At 50.3% G+C, this 27,065-nt stretch overlaps 2 protein-coding genes across 17 annotated transcripts in view; both read right to left on the reverse strand.

Moving 5' to 3' along the window:
- Window positions 1-4,358, reverse strand: part of ST3GAL3 (ST3 beta-galactoside alpha-2,3-sialyltransferase 3) — a 232,037-nt gene extending 227,679 nt beyond the window's left edge. For all 5 annotated transcript variants that reach the window (XM_060140277.1, XM_060140274.1, XM_060140276.1 and 2 more), the window contains exon 1: window positions 4,220-4,358. The gene's annotated coding sequence lies outside the window, so the exon portion shown is untranslated. The remainder of the gene's footprint in view (window positions 1-4,219) is intronic.
- A 2,222-nt stretch (window positions 4,359-6,580) lies between these two features.
- The window catches only part of KDM4A (lysine demethylase 4A), a 53,112-nt gene continuing 32,627 nt past the window's right edge, over window positions 6,581-27,065 (reverse strand). For 10 of the 12 annotated variants that reach the window (XM_060140287.1, XM_060140290.1, XM_060140285.1 and 7 more), the window contains 11 exons: window positions 23,975-24,095; window positions 20,461-20,642; window positions 18,713-18,917; window positions 18,167-18,243; window positions 17,422-17,477; window positions 15,665-15,773; window positions 15,138-15,323; window positions 12,191-12,361; window positions 8,635-8,754; window positions 8,018-8,110; window positions 6,581-7,882 (listed from right to left, as the gene is read on the reverse strand). In XM_060140287.1, the coding sequence (XP_059996270.1) occupies window positions 7,742-7,882; window positions 8,018-8,110; window positions 8,635-8,754; window positions 12,191-12,361; window positions 15,138-15,323; window positions 15,665-15,773; window positions 17,422-17,477; window positions 18,167-18,243; window positions 18,713-18,917; window positions 20,461-20,642; window positions 23,975-24,095 (1,461 nt within the window). In that variant the 3' untranslated portion in view covers window positions 6,581-7,741. Of the gene's footprint in view, window positions 7,883-8,017; window positions 8,111-8,634; window positions 8,755-12,190; window positions 12,362-15,137; window positions 15,324-15,664; window positions 15,774-17,421; window positions 17,478-18,166; window positions 18,244-18,712; window positions 18,918-20,460; window positions 20,643-23,974; window positions 24,096-27,065 lie in introns of those variants that run through there. The other 2 variants (XM_060140284.1, XR_009538953.1) reach the window with 2 other exon arrangements.

A 27,065-nucleotide genomic window follows, 5' to 3' on the forward strand; every position in this document is an offset into this window, starting at 1 on the left:
TCCGGAGCCTGTGCTCCGCAACGGGAGAGGCCACAACAGCGAGAGGCCCGCGTACCGCAAAAGAAAAAAAAAAGAAAGAAAGGTGTGACAGGATGCCAAGGAAGTGGAAAAAGGTAGGAAAATCTGGGGAAATCCTGAGATTTCCTTACCTGATTTCTCAAAGTTTCTTCAAATCCTGCTGCTGCTGCTGCTGCTGACATTGATAATCATAATCATGAGTCCTTACCTTGAACTAGGAACTGGGCAAAGCACTTTACATAAAGTGAACTCATAACCACCCTACGCATTTCACTGATGATGCAACTTGGACTTCAGAATCAGACACTTGCTCAATGTTAGATAATCGATGGCAGGAGCAAGATTTCAACCCAGGTTTCACTTTCTTTGTTAAAAGCGAAATCTCCTCCCCAAGCGCCAAAGTTTTATAGCCTCAATTAAACCCAATTAAACCAGTAAGGTTGAACTAGGATCCTTTTTAACCATTCAAGTGAAAATGTACCTTGAGTTAGTACACACTTCCTTGCTTTTTAAATTGTGTATCCTGAATATAATTGAACTTTCTGTGGATGCCTCAGGACTATTTCTGTGTTCATCACTGAGGGTGCTGTAAAATAGTGATGCCCTCAGGAATGACTGTGCTATGACTGGAAAATCACTGACTGCCCTCGTATCAACAGCCTCGGCCTGTTACATTACAAGCATTACAGTGCTTGTAATGGATTTCTGACTTCCAATCCACCCTCATTCCATGCCTAGTTAGAGCTATTATTTCTTGCTACTGTCAATGTGTTTCTCTCTAGTAGCCCATCTGATTTCGCTACCTCTAATCTTCCATGGGCCGTGATACTCAAAGAAGATGTAGCAGTCATTACTGCTGTCCAACAGTTACTTCTGGCTCTTTGCTTTCCAGGCACATGCTAAGACAGCAATTCCTTGCCCTTCTTTAAAGTTAGGCATGGCCATATGACTTGCTTTAGCCAATGATATGGAAATGAAAGTGACAGGTGCCACTTCAGGATGGAAACTTGAAAGTCCAGTGTCCCTTGATCACCATCTTCCACTCGATCAAAATGATCATGGAAACACCATATTAAGATGGAGTTTCCAACAGCATGGGTCCCTGAGTGACTGAGAGGAGGAGAGTTACCTGTGCAGTCATGCTGGACATGTGGCATGAATGAGAAGTCAACTTTTGTTCTGTTAAGCCACTGAAGTCTTAAGGGTTTTTGTTAATGAAGCCTAATCCAAGCTATCCAGACCAATACACCAGCTCTGTCAGTAACAAATTATCTCACATAAGTAACTTCATTTACAGATTTTATGATGGACATTTTGTTTGCACAAAGAATTTTCTTTGCATCTATCCTGGTTCAAAGCTATGTTCAATATAAAATATATTTGCCAAGTACCTCCTATGTACAAAACACTGTGCTAGATAATGAAGAAGATGGCCCATGGCTTGAAAAAGCTGCAGTCTTATGTTGGCAATTGGGGCAAAAGGCAGACTCTAGTGTTATAATGGTTTGAAGGAGAAACAAGTCCCATCTAGATAGGGAGAAAAGTACAGAAAAGCTTCACAGAGAGAGTTCCAATCAAACGGCCCTGAAACATGTGTGAGAACCAACAATTAGAGATTCAAGGGGGTCATTTAGGATAGAAAAAGCAACAGAGCACGACAGCAACAAAGAGCAAATAGTTCCACAAACTTGGAAAATATAATAAAATCTAAGGGAATGGCAAGAAATGAGTTTACCCATACTGCCCAGGCTAGGCTGGTCTGTGCTTAATTCAACAGACGGTAGGAAGCCATTAAAAGTCTAGGCTGGGGCTTCCCTGGTGGCGCAGTGGTTAAGAATCTGCCTGCCAGTGCAGGGGACACGGGTTCGGGCCCTGGTCCGGGAAGATCCCACATGCTGCAGAGCAACTAAGCCCGTGCGCCACAACTACTGAGCATGTGCTCTAGAGCCCGCGAGACACAACTACTGAAGCCCGTGCGCCTAGAGCCTGTGCTCTGCAGTGAGAAGCCACCGCAATGAGAAGCCCGCGCACCAAAACGAAGAGTAGACCCCGCTCACCGCAACTAGAGAAAGCCCGTGTGCAGCCCGCACATAGCAACAAAGACCCAACTCAGCCAAAAAAAATAAATAAAAGTCTAGCCTGGGGAATTGAGATACCTGCAAGTGATGACAGTACACAGGATAGATGGAAGGGATGGGGGGGAAAGCTAGGGGGTTTCTGCAGTAATTCGAGGGAATGGGATCAATGGCCCCAAATCAGTGTGATGACAGTAGGAACAGAAAGAAGCTAGACATAGTGTGGAGGTAGCAGCAACAAGACCTGGCAACCAACTTAATACAAGGGGGGAAAAAAAGAAAGGCAAGAATGATTCTTGAGGTGCAGATCCTGGGTAGCTGAGAGGACCATTATTCTAAATAGCTAAGGTTACTCAGAAAAGTGACAAGGGCACATAAAGTGCTACTGTCTATCTTTCTAATAGCTAGCTCCAGTTTCATCGGAAGTACTACTACTTGTTTACCCTTTGCTCCACCCAGGACAAAGTTACTTCCTGATTTGATGCCATCAACCTGCCTTTTTTGTATAACCTCATCTCCCACTTTTTCTAATAAGAACCCCCTGGAACTACCCATGAGAGTTTTGGGTTCTCCCCTGCCACCTTTCCCATCCTCACTTTCTCATTTCCTCACTTCTCCTTCCTCTTCACCACCCAGGCCTACCCATTCATGGCTCAACTCAAGCCTCAGCTCTCCTGTGAAACCTTCTTCAAACACATGGATTTCTCCTTCTCCAGAATTTTCATAGACCTACTGTCTTAGAATTCTAGAGACCATTTTGTTAGTGATCATTTTCTTGTGTGCCCTTTATCCCCACAACCATCTCATAGGCCCATGAGAACAAGTCTCATACAATACAGGTCGTGAGGTCCCCACAGTTGCACTGCCTTGCATACAATATGTACTTGATAGACACTTTATTGATGATCAAAGTCACTTAGTCTCTAAGAATATGCACATCTTTTTTTCTCATTAATAATTTACTTTTATTAAGCTCTGATTAGACATTTAGACATGTGAAATAGGGAGATTCATCACTTAATACTTCAAAATATCCTTGAGTTAAGAATCTTTAATCTTAGGAGCTGCTATTGCCTTAAGAGATTATTTGAAAATATCATTTCGGTCATAAATTTTTGTGACAGCTTCCTTTTAACCCTGTTGACCCAACAGTATACCCAACAGTTAAATGATCATCACTCCAAGGTGATTCTGACTTAGAAATAACCTAATTTTCCATGCGGTCTATTTATTTTCATGAACCCAATAAGTGCTTTTTTTCTACCTTCCTGTTCAACTAGCTATAGTATAGTTAATTCAAAGTGTATCCACAGAAAAGTTTGTAAGTTTTTGTTGTTTTTTTGTTTTGTTTTTAACAAAATAACAGCTGCCTTCATTGGTCCCTCTCTCAATTAATTGCACTGAGTCAGTTCACACGTTTCTCTCCTTCCTCCTATGTGCGGGAAACACAAACATAAGTGAGGTCTATCAAGGAATCATAAAAACGAGCACTGTTGCAAAGAGGAATTCAAAATGTTCGTGGCAGACCATCCTAATCAAACCTGCTCTCATCACTAAGACATTTCCTCCTGCAAACAAAATCACAGGGCAAACAATGGGGAGAAATGCCAGAGAAAAGGAAGTAAGAGGCGTACTTTGTCAGTAAAATTGACCTCAGTCCCCGGAACATCTGGCGGCTGGTAGAGCAATAAGCAATGACAGCCGCTACCCGTACGCTGCTGATTCCCACTCAGGTTTTCCACTTTTCCTCCCTCTTCCCATAGCGAAGGCCCGCCTGACCAGGTCCTTCCTCTGCGCCAAGGTGCGCAGCGCTGCGGGGTCTCGCGCGCAGGTGACCTCAGACTGCTCGGCCCGGGTTCAGCCGTCCTCTCCCCCGAGGCCTGGCAGCCCCTACCCAGGCGAGGTCTCCCAGGGACCGGACTCCCGGCCCGAGCCCCCAGTCCGAGCCGGACTTCGTTATTCGGAGACGGCTGGGCCGCGCCCGACCCCTCCTTCCCCAGCACCAGCGCGCGCGGGCTCCGCACCCCACCAACCCGGGGACCGCGAGCTGCGGGGGAGGGGAGGGGCGGCGGCGCCCGTTAGCCGTGGTGACTGCCCGCCCCGACGCGCGCAGGACCGGCCCTTACCGCAGCGGAGAGGGAGGCAGGCGGTAGGCGGCGCCCGGCCCGACGCTGCTGGGAAGGCGGGGGCGACGGCGAATGCGGCGGCGGCAGCCGCGGGGAACCCCAGCGGGCGCCCAAGTCGCGGTGGGCCGCCTGGGCGCCGCCATAGTGGGGACGCAGCGGCGGGCGGAGCGCGCGGCCGCGACCCCGACCCGTGGACGACGGGACCACCAATCCCACTCTCCGCCTCAGCGCCCTCACCGGGGGTTGGGCATCCGCGGCCAATCGGCGCGCGGGAGCCGGGCGGGGCGCCGGGCTGACCAATGCGGGGCTGCACTGCAGGCAGAGAGCGGACGCAAGCCCGAAGCGGCCCGCTAGACACTGGACCCCCGAGTTTTCCGGCCCGTTCGCCTCGCCCGCCCGCCGGGACTCGGGCTGTTGGCGGTTCAGGGCGTGGGTCCAGCGGGCCTGGCCTGCTGGCTCCGCGCCGACGCCCACCCCTCGGCTCTCCGGAGCCTATCCGCCGCCTTGAGGAATCTTTCCCCGGCTTCACGCCCCGCAGGGCGCGCGTCTGGGATGCGGACCTCTGACGGCCGCAGGGCTCGCTGTCCGCCGAGATGATCCCTCGAGAGCCTGTTTCCTCGGCCGTGCGAGAGACGGGGGTACACGGTCATTCCACACTGAGGGACGCAGGCATCCGCCTGGAAACAGGCTGAGACACAAGGCTGTGGACCTCCACGGGCTGGGCGACCCTGCTCAATCCTGTGGAGTTGGGTGGACAGCGGTCGCTGGCTGCCCTTATTACTACTTTAGAGCCTCTTTTTATTCCGGGCACAGGACCATTCCGCCCCATCTCGTCTACCCTTTTCAGTTCCGGAGGTCCCAGCTTTTCTCCCACCCTACTGGGGCACAATTTAAAACGTAATTCCCCCGAGGGAAGTTACGGAAGAGAGGAGGAACTGTCCGGCTGTGATCCTTGGTTGCCCACCCAAAGACGCTGCCTCACCAAAGGAGGGCAGTTTGCCCTGGCCAAAAGGCTTCTGAGGGGAGCCTGCCTAAGACAGGCTGGTGCACGCTTCCCTGGAGTCAGTCAGTCCGCTGAGGCCTGGGCCTGACTGCAGGCAAGAGGGCCTGTTCCGTGGGACTTGAGACTCTCATCACCTCTTTAAACTTCAGTTTCCCAGGAGGTTATTACATTTGACCAAAACAAAACGTGAAAGTTTCTAGAAAAATAGTCAGCTGTTGAGCAAGAACTCTGCTGGGGTTACAGAAGGGACTACCCTGCCTGTCCTTCAGCAGGGCTGGGGATGGTAGGGTCAGTGAAATGTAGGGAGGTCTGGGACCCTGCCAAGTCTGGGGAAGTGTTTCTTCCCTCCAAAGATGTGTGCTCCCAGGGCTTGCCGATCCATTAAGGCCTGGCTCTGTCCACGCTCACCTGGGAATCCTTGGGTGCTGGACAAAAAATTCAGCCTCCATTTCTTGGCCCCAGGAGGGAACTGGCATAGAAAAGTAGGTATTTTTGAGACCTGCTGCTCCTCCCTTCCCCCACAATCAGACACCAGAGGTGGCAGCCACCTCCCAAGCCCCAGGACACAAAGAAGCATTGAGTTGCTGAGCTGACCCAAGATTCTCCCGCACCTGGCAGGGGCCAAGAAATAGGACCTAGTGCCTGGCTGTCCAAGACCAGCTGAACAGCTCTGCTGTGCCCAATTCACTGCCCCTCCCACCCCTGCTGCTGCTGCTGCTCTAACCTTGTCCACCTGGACCTCAGGAACCCAATGGGGGTCCAAGGGACCGGGTCTTCCTCCGGGGAAGCGTCTCACCAACTACAGGCAACTCAGAACAGCTTCAGGACCTAAGGGAAGCGCGCACGGGGTGGGGGGCAGGGGTTGTCAATCCCTTGCTTTTCAAGCACCTAAAATGTACTGCCTTCTTTCAAGCTGGTTCTACAATTTTTATGGAACGGACACTGGCATAAACTTATACCTGCTCGATGAAGTTATTAACAAGTGGGGTCAAGATGAGAGAGATCAAACTCAGTTTTACAAGTTGTGGAAGTGGTCTGGTCCTTCATCTATCACCTCTTCCTTCCCATCTCTAGGGCCAGAGAAGCAAAAGGAGGTACTCACGGCCAGAGGTGCCTCTACTTCCCAGGTCCCACCATACAGAGCCACAGGACCAGAACTTGACAAGGAGCCCATCTCTTTAGGAGGGCTTCCTAGATCCTGCCTTACTGAGTCTTCTTAAAATGCATGGCCCTGCTCCAGAGCCTATGACTCTAGATACACTCCCGGCCTGACCCTGGGCCACTCAGGCTCCTTGGGGCAGACACAGCCAATCCTCTGCTCAACACGTTTTATTGCTAAGGACAAGGTGATGCACCGGTTTTCAAAATAATTTGGTTTATAGCGTTCATACGTAACAAAAAAAGGGGAAGTATTAAAATCTGATTCTTGTATACATACGGTATAAGTGTGAATCCCTCCAACCCTGGGCCCAGGCAAACAAATTCATAAGGAGCAAAAACCTGTTTAACCCCTTCAGTGTTGCCCTCCAGTCCCACCCCGCTCCCAAATCAGCTCCCTCCCACCCCCAGACCAGGGGGCATATCTAAACCCACCCCCTGGCCTCCAGCGGCCCCAGTTCATCTTAACCCTCCCAGCCCCTGCATGATTGCAATTTTCTGTTGACAGACTCATCCGCCAGGCTCTGCCTGCTTCCATCATTAGATCCCCCTTCAGAGTATTCCCCACCCACACCCTTTAATACTGTCCACAGGGGCTCTGTGCCTAGAGTGATATGGGCACACACCCAGATTACCCCTATCTTCTCCTTCAAGAGAAGGCAAAGAGGTGGCGTTAACTCCTTAGCATCTCATCGCTGCAGCTTTGCCAGCACTCTCTTGAGGCAGTTCCAGAGACAAACGGATGCCACAGCCATCTGCAGCCAACCCCCAGGGGCCCTTACTCAGTTCAGCTGAGGGCAGAATTTCACATTTTTGTTGCCCTGGATAGGCAAGGAAGAAAGTAAAGGCCAGGGGCGGGCAGAAGCTGGTCCAGACCAAACATACATACGCGCACACACACGCGCGCACACGCACACGCGCGCACACACACACACACACCACACACACACACACACACACATAAATACAAAAAGGGGGAGGGGGCAAGCACCAGCACCTCTGCCTAGTTGGTGCAGGTGATCGTTAGGAAGCTAAGTCCAAGGCCAGGAACAGGGCAACCAGCCCAGCCAGCACAGTCGACCCCATTACAGACTGGGGCCCATGCAGCCACAGCGTTCCAGTGCTCAGCCCATCAGCTGGGAGATCAGCGGCTGCTGCCACATGTCCAAGTACGGCTTATTGTTTCATTACAGTGGAATGCGATGAGGGTGGGGTGAGAAGATGATGGGGTCGGTTATTTCATTCCTTTTCATTTTACAGTTCACTTTTAGAGACTTCAGAATTCCAAGTGTCTGCTGTGCTGCGGAACCCCAGAGTGCTTTCGCCTTGGCAGCTGGGACTCTCCTGGCCGCTGGAAGCACCTACTCCATGATGGCCCGGTATAGTGCAGGCTCAATGTAATCTTCCCGGTATCTTGAGTTGATAACTCGTTGCCGTTTCTTTTCCTGCTTAACCTCTTTCTCCGTGAAAATCTCATTGAAGCGCATGTCTGAGGCTACTGACTACAGAAGAACAGGCAAGCCAAGTGAGCACTTTATGGCCAACCACCCCGAAGAAGAAAAACCAAGGGACACATCCTTGCTGTGTTCCCTCCCTCCCAGATGGGAACCAAGGGCACACAGAAAGTACACACTCACCAGTCTAGACTTGACTCTCTTGGGAAGCTCTTCATCCAGCGTGTACACGTCATCTCTCTTAACCACAAGCTGTGAGCCATCCTCAAACTCCACCTACCAAGGAAACAAAGGCCTTTAGCTAAGATATCCCTGACTCTCTCCCTGGTCCATCACGCACAGTGGCAATTTCCTGCAGTCACAGGAAGGGTTTAGAACACTGAAGTAAGGCCTGCCATGTTTGAAGCCATCCCTGGCAGACTGGACACAGGGCAGCCCCTAGCTCTGAAAAGGGTTGTCACTGATCCCTTGGCTCAGCGGTCCCCAACCCCCGGGCCGCAGACCGGTGCCAGTCCACGGCCTGTTAGGAACCGGGCCGCACAGCAGGAGGTGAGCGGTGGGCGAGCAAGCAAAGCTTCATCAGCCGCTCCCCACCGCTCCCCACCGCTCGCGTTACCGCCTGAACCACGCCCACCCCTGTCCATGGAAAACTGTCTTCCACGAAACCAGTGTCCCTGGTGCCAAAAAGGTTGGGGACCACTGCCTTAGCTCTCCCAAGAGCAAAGACTTCCTCTTGCTCAAGAGGAAACACTGAATTAATCAGGCCCCCTCCCCCATCCCCAACAAAAGCCTTTGGTTACCTGGTACATCTGGATGGGGTGAGAGGCCACAAACTTGGCTCCATAGACTTGGCCGTCTGTCCATCTCACTTGGACTACTTCCCCTTCAGCAGGAGGACCCAACTGGAGACAGTCCTGACTCTGAGGGAACATTAAGGAAGAAGGGTGAAAGGAAGGTCTACCTGAGAGACCTGCTAAGTCCAAGTCCACCCCGTTATCTCTGCTGGCTGCTGCTGCTTCTAAGTGACAGAAAAAAGCAGCCATAATAAACTTAATAAATGTAAAGGACATGTGCCATGATCAAGAGTCCGTCTCACGTTCCTTCAACTGTCTCTCTAAGGGACAGGGGGACAGGGCTCTGCCAGGAAGAAATACTCAAACTTTATTCAACTATTTAAGAAAAGGGTTCTTAGGATTTCCCTGGTGGCGCAATGGTCAAGAATCCGCCTGCCAATGCAGGGGACACAGGTTCGAGCCCTGGTCCGGGAAGATCCCACATGCCGCGGAGCAACTAAGCCTATGCACCACAACTACTGAGCCTGCGCTCTAGAGCCCGTGAGCCACAACTACTGAGCTTGCGTGCCACAACTACTGAAGCCCACGCGCCTAGAGTCCGTGCTCCGCAACAAGAGAAGCCACCGCAATGAGAAGCCCGCGCACCACAATGAAGAGTAGCCCCCGCTCGCCGCAACTAGAGAAAGCCCGCGTGCAGCAACAAAGACCCAAAACAGCCAAAAATAAATAAATAAAAAAAAACAAATAAAGTTTTTAAAAAAAGGAAAGAAAAGGGTTCTTAACCTTTTTTTTGAAGGAAAGGTAATAAAAGACCACCTACCATGGGACCTGGCAAAAAACTTTAGGACTTTTACTCCCTGCAGACAGGGGAACCCTAAGGATGGGTGGAGTCCTTGCTGCATTCCCAGCAGAGGGCTTGGTATATAGTGGGCGGTCAGTGTATGAACATGGTCATGGCAGCTGAATAAAAGGTCTGATGGGTAGACCTGGGAGAAGGTCCTTGCGGACACGGCCCAAAAAAGTACACATTGGATCGGAAGCAGAGCAGAGAGTCTAAAATGCTGTGATATTCCAACTGCTCTTACCAATTCCACTACATAACAAGAGTATGGAAGGTCCTACACGCCAATTCACTTACTGAATAGAAATGGCTCTATACTGTATTGCCAACTCATTACTGACAGGTACTCAGTAATCGTGTATGAGTTCAACAACTAAGTAGAAAGTACTGCCCCCAAAAGAATCTGAAGTGGAAGTTTTAACTAGCCAAATATGTGATCTTTGATGAATCCCTTAAGTTCTCAGATATTAAGTTTTACTACGATAGCAGTTCTCCAAGTATGGTCTGCAGACCTTAGCGGGGGTTCGTGAGAGCACGATGGTTTTCACAATAATATTAAAACATTAGCCTCTTTTGCTGCGCAGACATTTCCAGTGATGGTGTAACACCTAACACGGGTGCAACTGCTGGTGCTTCAGCACAAATTGATGCAATGGCCCTAAGCTCTACTACTTGTTACTGCGTTCTTAACCACTGTGTACTCATGATTTAGGAGCAAAAGGAAAAAACCTGGTTTCATATAACAACGTCCCTTGATGAAGCAGAAAAAATTTTTGTGTGAAACCTCAATCTTTGAGTACATGTGTTAAGTACTCAAAAGACACTTCTGCTACACGCTGAAGCATGATGGTTGTCTTGAGGAAAAGCATGCTGTAACTGTTTGAGTTGTAAGAAGTAACTGCTTTTTCCATGAAACACCAGCTTTATTTGAAAAACATGACTGACAGACAAACTGTGGTTATTCAGACTTGGGTAATGGCAGACATCTTCTTGAAAATGAATGAAGTGAGCCTGTCACTTCGAGGAAAATGGACTGACAGTATACTGCCAATGATAAAACCTAAGCTTTCAAGCACAAATTACAATTTCAGAAAAGTTGTGTCACCACCATGAGCTTGAAGCTCCCTAAAATTTAAAGATTTTTCTGAGCTTAGTGCTACAAATGAAAATGATTTTTTTGGAATTGTCTAATAAAATTTAACAACATCTGGAAGATCTACATAGCCCATTGCACCAATATGGATGATGGCACAAAATCACGCATGAGTGAAAGAGCCATTCTCAGTGTAAGACAGACCAAAGAATGTTAATGTAAGAGGGTACGTTCACCAAGCTGCCTTCAGAGTCTACACTGCAGCTAACTTTTAAGAAACTACCACTCGTTGAGGTCTGGTGTAGTATCAAAGTAGAATAACCACAGTCATCTGAAAGGCTACTTAAATTTTACTCCTCACTTTTTCAGTCGCATATCTGTGTGAGACCGAGTTTTCTTCACATACTTTAACCAAAACAATATATTGCAACGAACTGAAGATGTGATGTAAAAAAGGTTTGCACAATTGTAGAAGAGTGGCACTCTTCTAATATTTTTTGTTTTACTTAAAATAATTTTTCGTTTTAAAAAATGGATTATTTCAAATCAATTCACCTCAGTTTTCATTTCTAATGAGCAAATATTGATAGACATAACCCACAAAAATACAAGCTCTTTTGGGGTCCTCAGTAACTTCTACAAGAGTCCTGAGATCAGTGTTCTCTAAGTTAGAGATACCACCTACTTCTCAGAGTTGGTATGAGAAGTGACCGAGATACCCGAGTAAAGTACTTAGCCTAGCGTCTGGCAAACTGGAAGAGCTTAATAAAGCATAGCTAGTCTACTGCCACAGACACTACTGATACCATCTTCACTACATGGAAGTCTGCCTCACAACTAATGAATGTACTTTTAGCAACTAAGTTGCTAACGTGGTAGAGATGTGGGAAACACCTGTTGTTTAAGGAAGAAGTGGCTTCATTCCACTAGGCTGGTGCTCGGTCTAACATGAAAAGGTGGGGGTGGGGGTGGGGGTGGGGGTGGGGGTAGTGGGTGGGGATGAGGATGGATGGACGGACGGACGGACGGACGAACGATGGACAGGGGAAACCTGAACTGAGTGCTGAGCCCAGAGCCAGGAAACCTAGGATTGAGTCCAGGCGGGGCCCCCAGTGTCTCAGGTATTGATAACACAAGCAGGCCAGGGATATCTCCAAGCAGTTTCTATTCAGCCCCCAAAGGCATCAACTGTAAAGAACCAAAAGCAAATTCCATAAATCTACTAAGGGGGCACGGCAGAAAAGAGATAATTGGCTGATTCTCCCAAAGTCGCAGCTACTAAGCAGTGAAGCTGGCACTGGCACGCTGGTCTGATTCCAAAGCCTGGGCTCTTCCCCCACCGCGCCAGAACACCTTCAAAGGGCGGTTTAGACTAAAACACAAGTACGTTTCAAAGAACTGTAAGAAAAGCCGGGTCCTACAAGCTCCTAGAGGAAGCAGGGTACCCTAGCGGCACACGATATTCTTTGTACAGAAAGACCAGTACAAACACTTCTTTCTGTTTGGGGGCCGAATGATGGGACCATGGGCCTGGATAGAAAAGGCAGGCAGGCCCACAGCCAGTCTGCCAGTCAGACCAAGAAACTCCCCCACCCCAAAATGCCCATGAAGCTCCTTGCAGACATTACCACTATGTCCTCGGGATAGAGATTGTCACTGAAGGAGCCGTCGTCAAAGTTGACTTCATAGAAGGTCTCCGTGGTGAGCCTTACCACCTCACACTGGTAGAAGCGCCCATTCTTGTGCTTGCTAATGACCTTCTGGCCCGCAGTGATGCTCTGCAAGGCCCCCTTGGCACGCTGGAAGAAACAGAGGCTTGGGTTATGGCCACATTGAGCTGACAGGCCTAGCGAACGGGGACCAAGATCAGGGGGCTCTTCTTTACCAGGGAAAGATAAGCGTGAGACAGGAAAAGGAAAAAGGAGCAGGAGATGGGAGTGAAACAGGTCTTTCCACACCCCAGCCAGGACACGGAAGAACCTAGTGTCTTATTTTCCCCATAAATATAGCTCCTCCCTCATTCCCAGTCCACAACTGGTCCTTTACCATCCTGTCTCACCACAAACTCCCAAAACAGACTCTTGTGACTTCCCTACTGTTTCGAGGAGCTGACCAAACAGCACCTACTAATTCACATAGTTTAGACACACATCAAAGTGGACGCTCAACAGGTGATCTGAGGCCCAGGGTCCCCACACAATGCTCCACACAGATCTTAGCACCAGCTCTACCCTCAGGGCCAGGGCACAAAGACTGAGGTTCCCTGGATGTCCTCAGCTGCACACTATACACAGCTCCACAGCTCTGCCATCTCTGGGGCCCTCACATTACCCTTCTTCTCATTCTGAACTTGTCCTTGATGCAAACGAAATCACAGAGCATCTGGTGGTCTTGTGTCCAACCGCCCCTCCCCAAGCTGCCCAAGCTCTGTGCTCCAGCCATGCTGGCCTCCCTTCTGTCCTCTGAGCATGCGTGCCAAGAGTGTTCCCACCTCAGGGTCTTCGTGCCTCCGTTCCCTCTACCTGAAAGGCTCTTCCTCAGTTATCTGCACATTGGCTCCCTCACATCCAAGTGTCCACTTATGGACAACCTTACTACCTCTCCTCCTCCATTCCTGTATCCAGCTTTACTCTTATGCCGGCACTTCTCCCCGTTTGATACACTGTACATTTACTTGTTTCTACATGTCTTTCAACTACACTAAATGCAGCAGGAGGGCAGGCACTGTTGTCTTGTTCAACAGCATGTTCCGAGCACCTAAAACTGGGCCTGACATGTAGCAGATGCCCAGTAAGTATGTGAAGAATGAATCAGTGAAAGAAATACTCAACAGTACCCCGTTTCCTCATAGCACCAGCCATCTACAGCTGCCAATGTGAGGGCATGGGGGGCTAATGACCACCACCAAATCACTACCCTGTTCCAACACAAAGCTCCTATCTTCTTACCACAGCCAGGACTCAACGGTACCTCAAGCTTTTATTCCTCATTCCCATATCGACTATTTTTCCCTCTTCCTAAGCTCCTAACCCACCTCTGCCCACCTCCTGTGCTCAACAGAACATCTTTAATGAAAAAGGGGAATCCAGTCAGCCAACGAGGCCCTTTCCATGGTGGAGGACAGCTTGTCCTCTGGGCTGGTGCTCTACTGTGTCCTTCCTTTTATGATTGTTTTCACCACACTGTTGACAAGCCTTCATCGGGTCTCCTCCACTGGACTCTAATTCACTGATGGCACTCTGGCTTCTGACCTGACTACCCATGGAACCCCCGGTTTGGGGTGCAGTGACCACGCCAGCAGCCCTGTCTTCCCGACAGCACGTGGCCCTCCTCAGCCTCTGCCGGCTGCAGGGCTCTCCTTCTCTCCACGTCTCTCTGCTTCTCAGCTGCTTTCGCTGCTTCCTGCTCTACCATCTGCTCCTTATACTAGGAATCTCCAGAGCCCAGTTTCTAACGGGAATTAGGTTTAATTATGCTGTTAAAGGCTGATAATATCCAAATCTTAATCCAGCTAATCTAGCTGCCTCCTGGTACCTCAATCAGAATGTTCCAGCGACCTCAAAGTCTATAGGTCTTTCCCTCATTTTTATCTCCCCCACTTTCCTCTGCAAAACAGCCCTGCCCCATCTCAGTTCCTGATCGCAGTTAATACCATATTAGCATCCCTTCCACCTTTAAGGGAGTGGCCTGAGTCATCTTGAATTCACACTCCCTCATCCCTTCCTCTTTCTTCATCCGCTCCCCATGGCAGCCAACAAACCCCGTCAGTTCTACCCACTGTAGGATCCCAGCGTTGGCTGTGACCCTAAAGCTCTCCCTCTGTGTTCCCATTTCAGACCTCACTTCTCACCTAGGCTAACTGGTCTCCCGGCCTCAATTTCTTATTCCTTCAATCTTTTCTGCAAACCACCACCAGAGTAACTGTTAAAAAAGCATATAGCTCAAAATCATAATATTGGAAAAGTTCCCCTTACCTAGTGGAAGAGACATCAAACCCCTAAGTGTGGCAGCCCAGGGCCTTAATTCTCTGGCACTGCCTGCCTTTCCAGTACCATCCCCTGCCACGTTCCCAGAGCCAGTCTCACACGTTCCTTCTCCTGAGACTCGCTCATTCTGTTTCTGAAGACTTGACTGCACTCCTGCTCACAATTCCTACTTATTGTTTAAGACCCATTTAAGCTTCACCGTTCAGAGAAGTGCAAAAATCACTACTGTATGGGGGTTAATGGTTAACTCTTCTTCCCATCAGTTCACAACACTTACAGAGTTTCTGCGATGTCCCTGACACTGTGTTAAGTATAGGGACACCCAGATTAACAAGACATGGACCCTCAAGGAGTTTATCCAGGAGAGGCAAACAAGGAATCAACCACAAGCAGCTGGTTCCACTGGATTAGGAAGCACAAAGCAGGAAGCAGAGGATGGACAGGGGTCATCTCCTAATCCCACACTCATTAGCAGCCTCCAGGAAGCACAGCGCTTGAGGAGATACTTGCTGACACAATAAATGGAGAGCCTGCAGAGAAAATGATCCCGGAAACCGTCGAGAGGACTCTAGAATGGCACCCTCCTCACCTCCAAATTAGGGATCTTGTGCCGAAAGCAGGTAATGAAGACAACAAAAGGCCAGTCATCTGGCTGCATCATCACTCCTGCAGCCTGAGCACAGCTCACGTGGAAGGCAGTTGGGCAACGGCCATGAGAACACTGCACACAGCAGCCAGCAGTTCTTTTCCTCCGTTTCTTACAGAAGACACATTTCTACAACACAGGAGAAGCAGGCCAATGATTCTGGGAACTAGGATGGTCTCCTCTACTGTACCTGCACCCAAATGCAGAGTCTTATGAGCAAGAGCCCACCCCCTTCCCAAAACATGAGGGTACACGCACCCTCTGTTAATCTCGTATCCGGTCACAGGTATCCTCACTAAGTAGTTTTAACCAGAGGGGGAGAATCGTAAACCATGACCGAAACTGAGGGGTAAAGGATGGCCACTGGGCCAACCAGGCGATGCCCTCCTAAGCGCTATGCTCCCCTCTGTCCAGAGACTCGGCCAACAGGGAAGGGATGCAGGGTCACAAGCCCATCTCTTTCCGCTTACCAGTTTGAAGCGGGGCAGGGGAATTTTGCTCACATCCACTGGACTTCTTTCTGCAATGTTGACAAATCTCGCTTCCAGAATCGCCACCGCACACGAGACATGGACCCACCTGTCAAAAGGCAAAGGCCACCTCAGTCCCCCTGCAGCTCCAAGGCCCTGTGGCCTTCTCTTCTAACATGGGCCTGTCTATAGCGTTTCCTCCCTTACCCAGCATGACCACTGGACTTCCCAGCAAGTTCCTGGGACCCAGTGAGGTAAGACCAGAAGCGTCTCCACGCTCAGTAAGCAGAAGAAGGTCCCCACCACAACATCCCGGGTCAGCTAGGGTCACACTTCTTACACACTCACTCACCGCCTGTTGCAACAGGAACAGAGCCACAGCTAATTGCGTGTGGCAGGTTCCAGGGAGTGAGAATAAATTAGAGAGCCCCATATACACCTCTTTTACCAGAGGACCTGGGCACTTCCTCAAAATATCTCCAGCTGCGCCCCAATGTACCGGTAATCCCAGCCCTCCCCATCCAGGCCTTTGGCCAGACCTCTCCCGGGGCCGAAGTGACCTCTCCCTTCCTCCACCTCAGACTCACTCGCTAAGGTCTGGCCCTAGCCCCACTTACTCTGAGAGGTCTGTTCAACGGACACCCTTAGAGAATTATTAAAGTAAGTTCTGGGCATTTGGGGAAACTGACACGCACCAAGATGAGATTAACTAAGACGGTGAAAACTCTCAGGATCAAGCCACGTGAAAACCTACAACAGACAGCGTTGGGGCTGCGTGGAAGCCACCTGCAGTGTGTGAGTGGGAACAGATTTGTTTTGCATGGCCCTGGAGGGCAGACCAAGGATCATGAGGTAAAGGTGGGAGGTGCAAGCAGAGCCCTTTCCACTGCAAAAAAGGAAGAACTTTAACAGCACTATCTTGCAATTCTGAGGAACACAGTGACCTCAAGTCACGGCAGCAAGTGCCTTTAGAGGAGTGGAGGCGGCAAGCAGAGCAGCCAGCTATCTGGAACGGCATGAAGGGGATTCCTGTGAGGCAGGATGCCGGGCGGTATGTGTGCTTCAAGTTCCCACAGGATTTTAGCTGGAAGCAGGGTCTTCACTGCTGGTTCCCCATCGACCTGGGAGTACTCTCCCCTAAGCAGCCGGTCTTCGGGGCGAAAACCTCATTCACCTTACATTTATTTCTACCTCTGAACCACTGAGCCACGCATAACCAAGCACAAAATTTCAGCTCAGTGAAAGCGAGCTGCCAGACGGCCAAGAAGCCCAGCTCTGGGCTGAGTACCCAGAACCCTCTGTAGAATCGGCTGAGTAGTGGGTAGTCATGGCCCTCCTCAACGTCCCACTGTCCTTCTTAAGGACAGCTGCCCTCATTCCAAACAGCCAGGGAGTCCGCCTGCAGGAAGGGCTCACTAGCTCACAGCCGTGGCCACCTCTGTACCAGCCCCAGCTGTAACAAGGTAACTGTCCTCACTTCCTCCACGAAGCCCCCGCAACATCTTCACAGGGTCTTCGTACCCTCGTGAGTCCATTTAGCTCTTCCAAAAGGAGGACGTTACTTACAAGGCTGCCTCAGAGGGGAAGCTCGGGTTGGAAAGTTCTGGGACTGCTCGGCTTCCCATCCTTAAAATTAGTCTTGGAGATGCTATTTCGGCCCCAAACAGTGTGCTTCCCAAGTCCTCGTCAGTCATACCGATGACGGCCACCGCCCTGGCGCCGTGCCTGCACTCGGCTTCAGAGCCCAGAGAACTCACCTGTCGTCATTGGCTCTCTGCAGGGCTCCTCCTCGTAATGAGCACAAGCAGCAGTCCTGCCAAGAAGACGGGGAGGAAGAGTGGTCACCGCCGAGTCATTAACGTCCCATCTGCTCTCCCCACCACTTCCTGCGGGCCACGGTAGCCTCCACGTGAGAAAGCAGCCCGCAGCATGCGGGGCCTCGCCTGCACAGACCTTGTAAACAGGACTCCCCTGCAGGAAGACAGGGAGGCCACTCGGGGCTGAAGTGTGCCAATTATTCTCCTGACTTAACATAATCGTCTTCGCTGGTACTGTTAACAACAACCGTAAGCAAAGTCACGGGTGATACCCTGCTCAAGCTGGGGGCATTACAGGGCTCTGACTGCCTCCTATGAGGGTACTGCCAGGTTCCAGAGAGAGGGGAGGAATAAAGGGAAAGCTACCAAATGAACCATCTGAGTCCATTTTGATGCTCCAACCAGATGGCTCAATTCTTTACAGGAGGTTATGGTCCATCCACAGGAAAACCTCTACTTGGTCCTGACACGATGAAGCAAACACAGCTTCCAGACTCCATCGTGCCCTGCCACAGGTGGGCAGCAAACACTCTCATTGTCGTGGGGATTTACTCCGACAATGCTCACCGACATCACTGTGTACCAGGCACTGCACAGACCCCTGGGACATAGAGTCCGCGTGAAACAGTCCGATCGTGAGCGAACTTGTCTCACAGGGAGACAGCAACAGCATGGAAGCACTCACCTCTTCCAGGGCATTGGCCGAACACCGAGAACACATCCAGTCTTCAGAAGCCTTTGCAGGGGGCACCCCGTAGCAACCTAACAGGGACACCGAGGTGAGCAAATTAAACCCAGAGGCCAGAGTCAGAAGGTAGACCTGCAACTCTTTTCCAGACACTACTTCCCAAAGCTACAACCAAATCTTACAGAAACCCCTGAATTCTAGCATCAAGGCTCCCAGGGGTCAGCCATACAGTATGGCCCACAGTCTCAAAAAGTCATAAACTAGATTCACTACTACCAACACCTAGCGAGCAGCAGAGATTAATCCCCTCCTGGTATCTACAATCAAGGGGACAGCCCAGGGTAGACAGTACAAGCACGGAGCCCAGAGTCACAGGAAACTCAGACTCAATCAGCACCGAACTCCAAGAACAGACACATAAGCCATCTGCTGGGGAGCTGAGGAGGTCACTGGGAGGTCGCAGGGAGGCCAAGAGGCGGCAGGACTTCCAGTCAGACGCCCCCGCCCCTGGGACCGGACGCAGAGAAGAAGTGAGGCACTCACTGGCATGGACCCGGACGCTGCACTTCTTGCAGGACACTAGGATGCTGGTGCCGTCCTCCTCTAGGTAAGGGGTGGACAGGTTGATGTCCGTGCTACACCCAGTCGAGGTGAAGCACATTTCTGGAATCAGTGGCTTGGTCCTCTGCTTCTGGGGCGCTAAATCTGGAGCACTGCCGCAGTTCTGACTAAGGCTTCCGAACTCCACCTAAGGAGGAAGCAAGTGCACACCTCAGTGAACAGCCCCGTGTCCTCAGCTCTCCGCCTGCCCCGTCAGCAGAAGGCTGCTCTCTTCCTGACAGGGCCCCCGCTAGGCTCCCGGGTGCACAGCCATTATCCCAGGGCCGCTAACTGAAGTTACCGCCAATGACTCCAATTCGATTTCTCACAGCAGCATCAAACAAAGGCCCCCGGGGACAAGTGAGAAAAGGAAGCGAGGTAAGAGGCAACTGGGATTTCAATCTTCCCAAACCAAGTGGTAATAAAATGCACTGAGAGGCTGGTGAGGCTGCTCTTGGCGGCTCCCCTCTGCGATGCATGGCATGGGGGCCCCAACCAGGGAGAGGACGCAGAGCAGGTGCTTCCGTGGGCCAGCACTGATTTCCTCTCGGGGCCCATGTCAGCAGTCACCTGAGCTGCAGCACTGTCACATGGCTGGAGCCCCGAGAGCCACTCCTGGCTTGGGGCCCCCTTGGGAAGAACATTATGTCCATGTACTTCCCTTGGCAAACAGCCTGACTGCAAGAATCTGCCGCTTCTGCCGCTGGATGGTACCATCACCTCCGTTCCAAGGACGGGGCCCAGAAACATGTCACCCCCCAAGCCTATGCCATTCATGAAACTCTGAGCCCCTCTCAGCAGATCTACTGGCAGTACAGCCTGGCCATCTGCCTGCTTCCCTCACAGGCAAGGGCACACTGAGATCTTTTGGGTTTGTTTTTGGTCAATGGAAAGAAGGAACGAGTTACTAACTCAAAAGTACTCTGGTCTGAAGTTTCACTCTTTGGCAAACATGAACCTGGGGCCCTGCCAGGCTCAGTGGCAGCCATGCTACTCTAACCACCATCAGGGCACTGGTTCTCCACATGCCACCCTGTGTCAGTCCCAGCTGAGACTGACCTGGTCATCTGGCACATGTGACTTGTGGGTGCCTTCCTGGCCCCCTAGAGCTGGACCCAAAGAGACCCATGACGGTGGAGCCATCAAATGCCCCAGGAGTGGGAGGGGCACGGCTAAGCTCAGCCAGGGTGCTTTCCCATCCCCCTCCCTCCTGCAGGCCCTCTGCTCCTACACCTCCCAAATTCCCTTCCGCTACTGCCAACATCCGAGGTGGCAATGGGAAGGGAAAGAAGAGACAACACTGGAGGAACTGGCTCTTCACCTGACATTCAGAATGATTTAAAGAAATCCCCTGCTCTCCAGACTGACTGGCAAGGTCAACAAACCACCCGGAAGGAATCATCACTGACTAGAATAACAACAGAGCAGATTCCTCAGCAAACAGTGTGAGTGCCAAGGGCAGCAGGGAATCCCCCAGAGCCTAAGCCACACCCTCAGCTCTTCCCCAAAGCATTCTCAAGGGAACACCCGCATTGCTGCATGGCTATCTGCCTGGTGAAGCCTTTCCAACACGTGGATGGGGCAGAAGACACTAGGAAAACATGCCTTTCCCAAGCTATGTCCCCACCATTAAACCTAGCTTTCCTCTGAGCGCTGGTCCCGGGTAAACAGAGGGGACGTGGTGGGCTTACCTGATGGTAAGTCTGAAAGATCATGCAGACGGCGCAATGAGGGGCCTGCTGGGCCATGGCCTCGTTGAATTCCTTTTCGGCCTCAAAGTTTGGAGGGCGGTTCTGCCACAGCTGGCTCAGGGGCTTGGCCCAGGCCTCCGTCTCCTCAGCCTCCTCCTCGAGGGTCCCCTGTTCTGATACATCTAGAGGAAGAAGCAGGGGTGTGAGTCAGTCAGCACCAGCCCTGCACAACTATGGCTCTGCCCGGAGAGCCGACGAGCTCAGCCCAGGGTTCTGGCCCCAGGTTTGGACTAACCCAAGATCCTATGGGTGAGAAAGGCAAAGGGCAGAGGCGATCTGCAAAAGACTCCTTCAGTACTTGGATGATGCTGTGGGGAGCCCTGCAATGACCTTCTCACTCCTTCCCAGACAGGCGTACTTTCCAAGAGACCCTGGAGTCCTACGCTGAGTAGCCCAAGGAAAGCTCTGGAACATACCTACGGAAGATACCCATTTATGTGTTTACTCCTTGCAAGCCAAGCTCAGTGCAAATAAACAGTTATCTGCTCCGCCTTCAGTCATGTTCAATCCAAAGGGATCTGGCAGCTGCCAGTGCATGTGACCTCGGTGAAGGGTACCATAGCATATCTAGGCCGACACAGACAATTAAAATCAACCCCTGTAAGCCCCGTCAATCAGGTCTAGCCAGGAGCCGTGGTGCCAAAATCCAAGCACAGATATTTTCTGCATCCTGGCCAGAACAAGAGTGATCGAGACAGGAGGGAAGAAACAGAAACGGACCGCTCACAATCACAACAGAAAACCTACCGCACTGACATCTGCTCCGCTTGTAAAACCAAAAGTGGCCAAGAATCGTCCTCCATGTGAATATTGAACGAATGATGAAAATGTTCACTATGTTAAATAAAAACTGCAGGAGTCAAAATTTTACAGTTTACATAGATAAAACTTCATTGAGCTATACAGTTAAGGCATATGTACTGCACTGAATATGTTATGCCTCAACTGAGAAAAAATGTTTTCAGTGGAGAGAGGGGTGTGTGAGACTAAGAGACTAAAGAAACTTTCAAATGCAGTGCGTGACCCTAGTTTGGCTCATACTGGTTTAAAGGGGAAAAGCTATAAAAACACATTTTTAGAATGAGCAGGGAAAGATGAATATAGACTGAGAATCAGAGGACATTATGAAGTTACTGCTCACTTTCCAAGGTGTTATGACAGTGAATTTTATATAGGAGACAATCCTCCTTAGGAGATGCCTATCGGTGCACTTTAAGTGAAGTGACTTGACGCCTACAGCTGACTTTCAAACGATACAGCAAATATGCATGTACTTGTTCGTACATAAGCAACGCACAGGGAGAGACAAGTGATTATGGCAAAATGGCAACAGCTGTTGAATACTGGAAGCGACACAGTATTCTTACTGTTTCAACTTTTCCACGTTTGAAATTTTTTAATCATAAAAAGTTTGAGGGAGGTATATTATGATCTCACGTTATTATACAAAGACATACATGGACATAATTTAACATCTGACGAGGACAGTCAGGAAGATTAACACATTAAAGTGTTCACAGTAGTCATCTCTGTGGGGTAATCTTGCTGTCCTCTTTGTAACTTTTTCCGCTTCCCCAGTTTTCCACAGTCTACATTGCTTTAGCGCATTGGGGAGAAATCAAGAAGCTAGGCTGCTGCGACCCAGAGGACCTGAGACCCCCACAGGGGCTAGAGGAAGACCCCAGAGGGCTTCTAAGACTCTGCATGGAAGTCTGCCTGCTTCTGGCTACAAGGTCTGAAGAGGCTTTCCCACCAAGCTTATCATGATCTTTCTACCAAGGAAAACAGTAGAGATGGGCATCGACATCAGATCAGAAAGGGAACGTGAGGTTTGTGGAGCAGAGGAAGGGCTGATGAGACTCTGGGCTTTCCATGGGCGCAGGCAAGGACAGGACAGGGTAGGAGGAGGCTGGGCATCAGGCAGCAGTAAAAAGGGGCCTGGTCACTGGCGGATCTTACGGGGTCTGTGGGCTGCGGGCAGCACAGGAGACCACACTGCGCTGATGGCGATCACTCCCTGAGCTCCAGTTCTCCTCTGCATCCCTGCCTACTCCCCTCTGTCTCCTTCACAGGCTCCTCTTCCTCAGTTTTCCTAACCCCTGCCTCTGTGCCCTCTCCCCTAGCAGCCGCATTTATAGAGATAACAAATACCACCTCCACACACCCCAAGCAACGCTAGAACCCAGGGAGGCACTCAGCTCAGGCTTCCTCTTCCTACCACCCTCACAGCTCCACATCAGGTTGCCAAATCCAGTGGACTTTATCCTCCCAACAGGTTCACCACTTCCCCTCCCCCACCCCTACTTCCACTGTCCTAGTTCAGACCCTCATATCTCACAGAGGCCATGACAAAAGCCCTCTGCTCCTAAGATGCAATCCCTAGGAAAAATCTTTTTTTTTAATTAATTAATTTATTTATTATTTATTTTTGGCTATGTTGGGTCTTCATTGCTGTGCGTGGGTTTTCTCTAGTTGCGGTGAGCTGGGGCTACTCTTCGTTGCGGTGCGTGGGCTTCTCATTGCGGTGGCTTCTCTTATTGCAGAGCATGGGCTCTAGATGCACGGGCTTCAGTAGTTGTGGTACGCAGGCTTCAGTAGTTGTGGCACGCAGGCTTCAGTAGTTGTGGCACGCAGGCTTCAGTAGTTGTGGCACACAGGCTTCAGTAGTTGCGGCTCGCGGGCTCTAGAGCACAGGCTCAGTAGTTGTGGCGCACGGGCTTAGCTGCTCCGCGACATGTGGGATCTTCCCAGACCAGGGCTCGAACCCGTGTCCCCTGCATTGGCAGGTGGATTCTTTACCACTGCACCACCAGGGAAGTCTAGGAACAATCTTTCTAATGCAAATCCAACTGCATCACCCCTCTGCTTAAAACACTTGCAGGGCTCGGAACGCCCATGGGCAAAGCTCTCTGGCTCACGACCACCTCACTCCTCCTCCTCTGCCCATCCCACCCTGGCCTGGCCCTGTAATGCCAGCCGCAGCAAGCTGGTTCCTCTGAGTATAACTTCCTGCTTGTCTTTGCCATGGTTACTGGCACTGCCCAGTCTGCCTGGATTAACATCTCCTCCCTTTAGATCAGTGCATTACCCTGTGAGCTTCCTGAGGGCATGGACACATCTCAGTTATATTTGTCACCACACATTCAGCACAGGGCTTGGCGTCAGTTACAGAACCTGCTATCCTGAAAAATCAGCCTTGGACCTCCTCAAAGAGGGAAGAACTTGCATCCAATTATCCCGTATTAGGCACATTCCAAGACACTCAAACGTATAATGAAACCTGATTCTAAATCCCATAACCTGAAATCCTACCCTCTTTATGGAGTATCTGGGAGAAGAGCTAAGCCACAGGCCCAGCCCTGGCCCTCAGCTTGGCCCCCTGAGGTCCTGTCGGAGGAGGTCCTGATGCAGTGAGAGCGGCTTTCCTCTGGTGAAGAGTGAAAACAACACTTACCATCATCGCTGACGCAATCCTGCAACACGAGCGGGTGGTGGCGGGGGAGCTTGCTTAAGGGCTGACGACGGCCCTTGGACTTCTTACTCTCCTCCAGAGAAAACATGTATTCATCCGCAACCTGGACAAACCACAAGAAGGAATCAAGTTGGTCTTGCCTCCACTTCGGGATACAGCAGAAGTTAGTCTTACAATAAAAACCAAGGGGGAAAAAAAAAAAAACCCAAGGGAAAGAGCGGGGCAGAGAGACACAGAGAAATGTAAAACCCGACATGGAAAACACCCGACTTAGAAAAAGCCAAAACGACAGTGTCATGCAAACCAGTGTAAACCAGGATTATATAGACCGTTTAGGGCAAAATTTGTGCCTAGTCAGTGTGGGTCCTGGCCTTCTCAGAAGCAGGCTGAAACAAATGTACCAAAAATAAACCTACTCCAGCTCTAAAGGAGAGCCCCTTCCTTCAGCTCACTGACGTGTGTCCACGTCTGAGAGCCCCAGAGGCCCCTTTCCTTGGACCAGGAGGCCAGTAACACCCATTACAAAGTATCAGGCAGCTGGGCCAAACAGGTTTGAAAGGCCAGAGCACCCCTCATTCAAAGGGGTGAGGAAGAGCGGACCCATTAAAAAGAAAGTAGGCCACGTCTCCTCAGGCACTGTCAGGACCTCAGCTCTAGCTGATACTCTTTGATCCTCTTCTCCAGGGAAGAACGTCGGCCAGGACACAGAGCGCCTCTGAAACTCTGGCCCACTGCAGAAAGAAAGGCTGATTTAACGCTGCATTTACATAATGTCAGAGCAAATGTAATTAGGTTTAAGGTGTACAGGACTGAACCAGTAATACCACATCAGAGCTTCCTTCTAACCAACATATTTAACACTTGGTTATGCTGACATTAGGAGACACGGGTTATAGCAAAACCCACTGAGCAAAGAAATGAGGCCTGGAAGAGGGCCACTTTGCAACCGTGACCAAAACCAATGCCTTAGAGTGCTGCAGAGAAGTGTCAGCACTGCGGTGCCACCTTGGAGAAGGGACACTGGGCCTGCAGCCTCCACATGCAACTACACAGAACCCCAGGACTTAAGGCCCACACTTGGAATGTCAAGAAAAACCAAATGCTGAGCAAATCACAGAGCCTGCTCTTCTAAACATAAATTGAGGGTCTATTTGCCTATTCATTCAACAGATATTTACCGAGACCCTACTGAGTCGGAAGGTCTGCCCAGGGAAGGAAGGTGTGAAGAGATGGTACCGCTAGGATGTGCTCCCTGCTTACGTGAGTGACGATGCTCACGGCAGCGTGCCATGCGGTGGAGGAGTGAGGATGGTAGGGATCTCCTACCGAGGAGGTCCACGAAAGGCTAACACAAGCACAGACTTTAATCAGCCCTGAACTACACCGACAGCCTAAAGCAGCAGTTTCCAAAATGCACATCAAGAGGCCTGAGAAAGCCTCCATCAGAGTGAACAGGCGGGGCTCCGTTCCAACCACAACAGCCCTGCTTTTGATCTACATTTTTTAAATGAATAAGAGGTCACTTAAAGAAGGGGTTCTTTGTCTAAAACAAACTGGAAATACCAAATTTATCTGACAGTGTTACCAGGAAAATAAAAAATGTAGGGATATGCACCCCAACACACGTATACTTACTGATGAATTACATACACTAATGTACTTTAAAACAAAACACTTTAAAACAAAAATAGACTGTAAAAGGATTAAGATAAAAATAAAGTTCCATTATTTGATTCCTGCATCCCCGTAATCTTCTTGCATCCCCTACTACGAAGACCACCTAGGTAACAGGCCTAAATGTGAGATGTGGCAGAGACCAGGAAGTAAAGGCATGAGAAAAAAGGAACCAATGAAGGTGGGGATTTCCAGCCTGGGTCTCCAAGGTGAGAGAGACTAAGAGGGCTCCTGTGGATGAGGGGGGAGTGGTAACAAGCCAAGTTAGCCAAGTTAAATGTGCTGCGTATGGTACACACAACACCTACCTGTGGGTCCTTCATCTGGATATAATACCCAGGGGGCACGAAGAAATTCAGCCTGGGAGTTCAGAAAGGTCAGAGCAAGAGCTGTGGATTTGGGAATCCTCAACATTGGGCTCGGAATTTAAATCATGCAATGGATGAGATGATCAGTGGAAGATAAATTGACTGAAGACCAAGCCTTCCAGGACAGGAGTAAGAAGAAAGAGGAGATGCTGGGGGAAAGGGGCCCTCAAGTGGGAAACCCACAGTCCAAACACTACAGAAGAGCTGAGCAGGCAGTGGCCAAGGGACTCAGCAACTGGGAGGTGCCAGGACTTTTTCAGAGATAAGTTCCAGTAGACACACAATAAGGAACTAGGGAGTGAGTACACACCACACAGACTATTTTTGCGAAGACCAGGAAAGGAATGAGATGGTAGCTTGAGAAGGAAATTTCCTCCAATTGTATTTTAAGATAGGGGCTTTGTGAGTATGGTTTTATGGGTGAAGAAGTTTGTCCCCCAAAGATGCAGAGTCCTAATAATCCCTGTGAATACGTTAGGTTAACATGACAAAGAACTGTTAAGGCTGCTAATCGGGTGACCACCATCCTGGATTATCTGGACGGGCCCAATGTATTCAAACAGCGCTTAATAATGGAAGAAGGAAGCAGAAGAGTCACTGTCAAAGTGAGGTGACATGAGCAAGACTTGGCCAGATGTTGCTGCCTTTAAAGGTGGAAGGCAAGGGCCATGGCCAAGGAATACGGGTGCCCCCAAGGACGCTGGAAAGGGCAAGGAAATGGACTCCCCACAGAAAGGTACAGAGCCCTGAAGACATCTTGCCTTTAGCACCATGAGGCCTATTTCAGACTTGTGAACTGAAGAACAAGAAGATGGTAAATCTGTGAAGTTTGTGTAACTTGTTAAAGCAGCAACAGAAAATGAATATGGGGTAGGAGGTGGAGATGAATCATTTCACGGGCAAGCACTGGAGGAGGTAGAGGGGTCAGGACCAAGAACCCCAGAACTTGGCTTCGGGAAAGGAGGAGGCCGCCTCTGTCCACATCTGTTTAACCAAAGGGCTTCCTGCGAGCCCAGCAGATATGCCCAGCG

Source organism: Lagenorhynchus albirostris, chromosome 2 (genome assembly GCF_949774975.1).
Source record: "Lagenorhynchus albirostris chromosome 2, mLagAlb1.1, whole genome shotgun sequence".
Lineage (NCBI taxonomy): Eukaryota > Metazoa > Chordata > Mammalia > Artiodactyla > Delphinidae > Lagenorhynchus > Lagenorhynchus albirostris.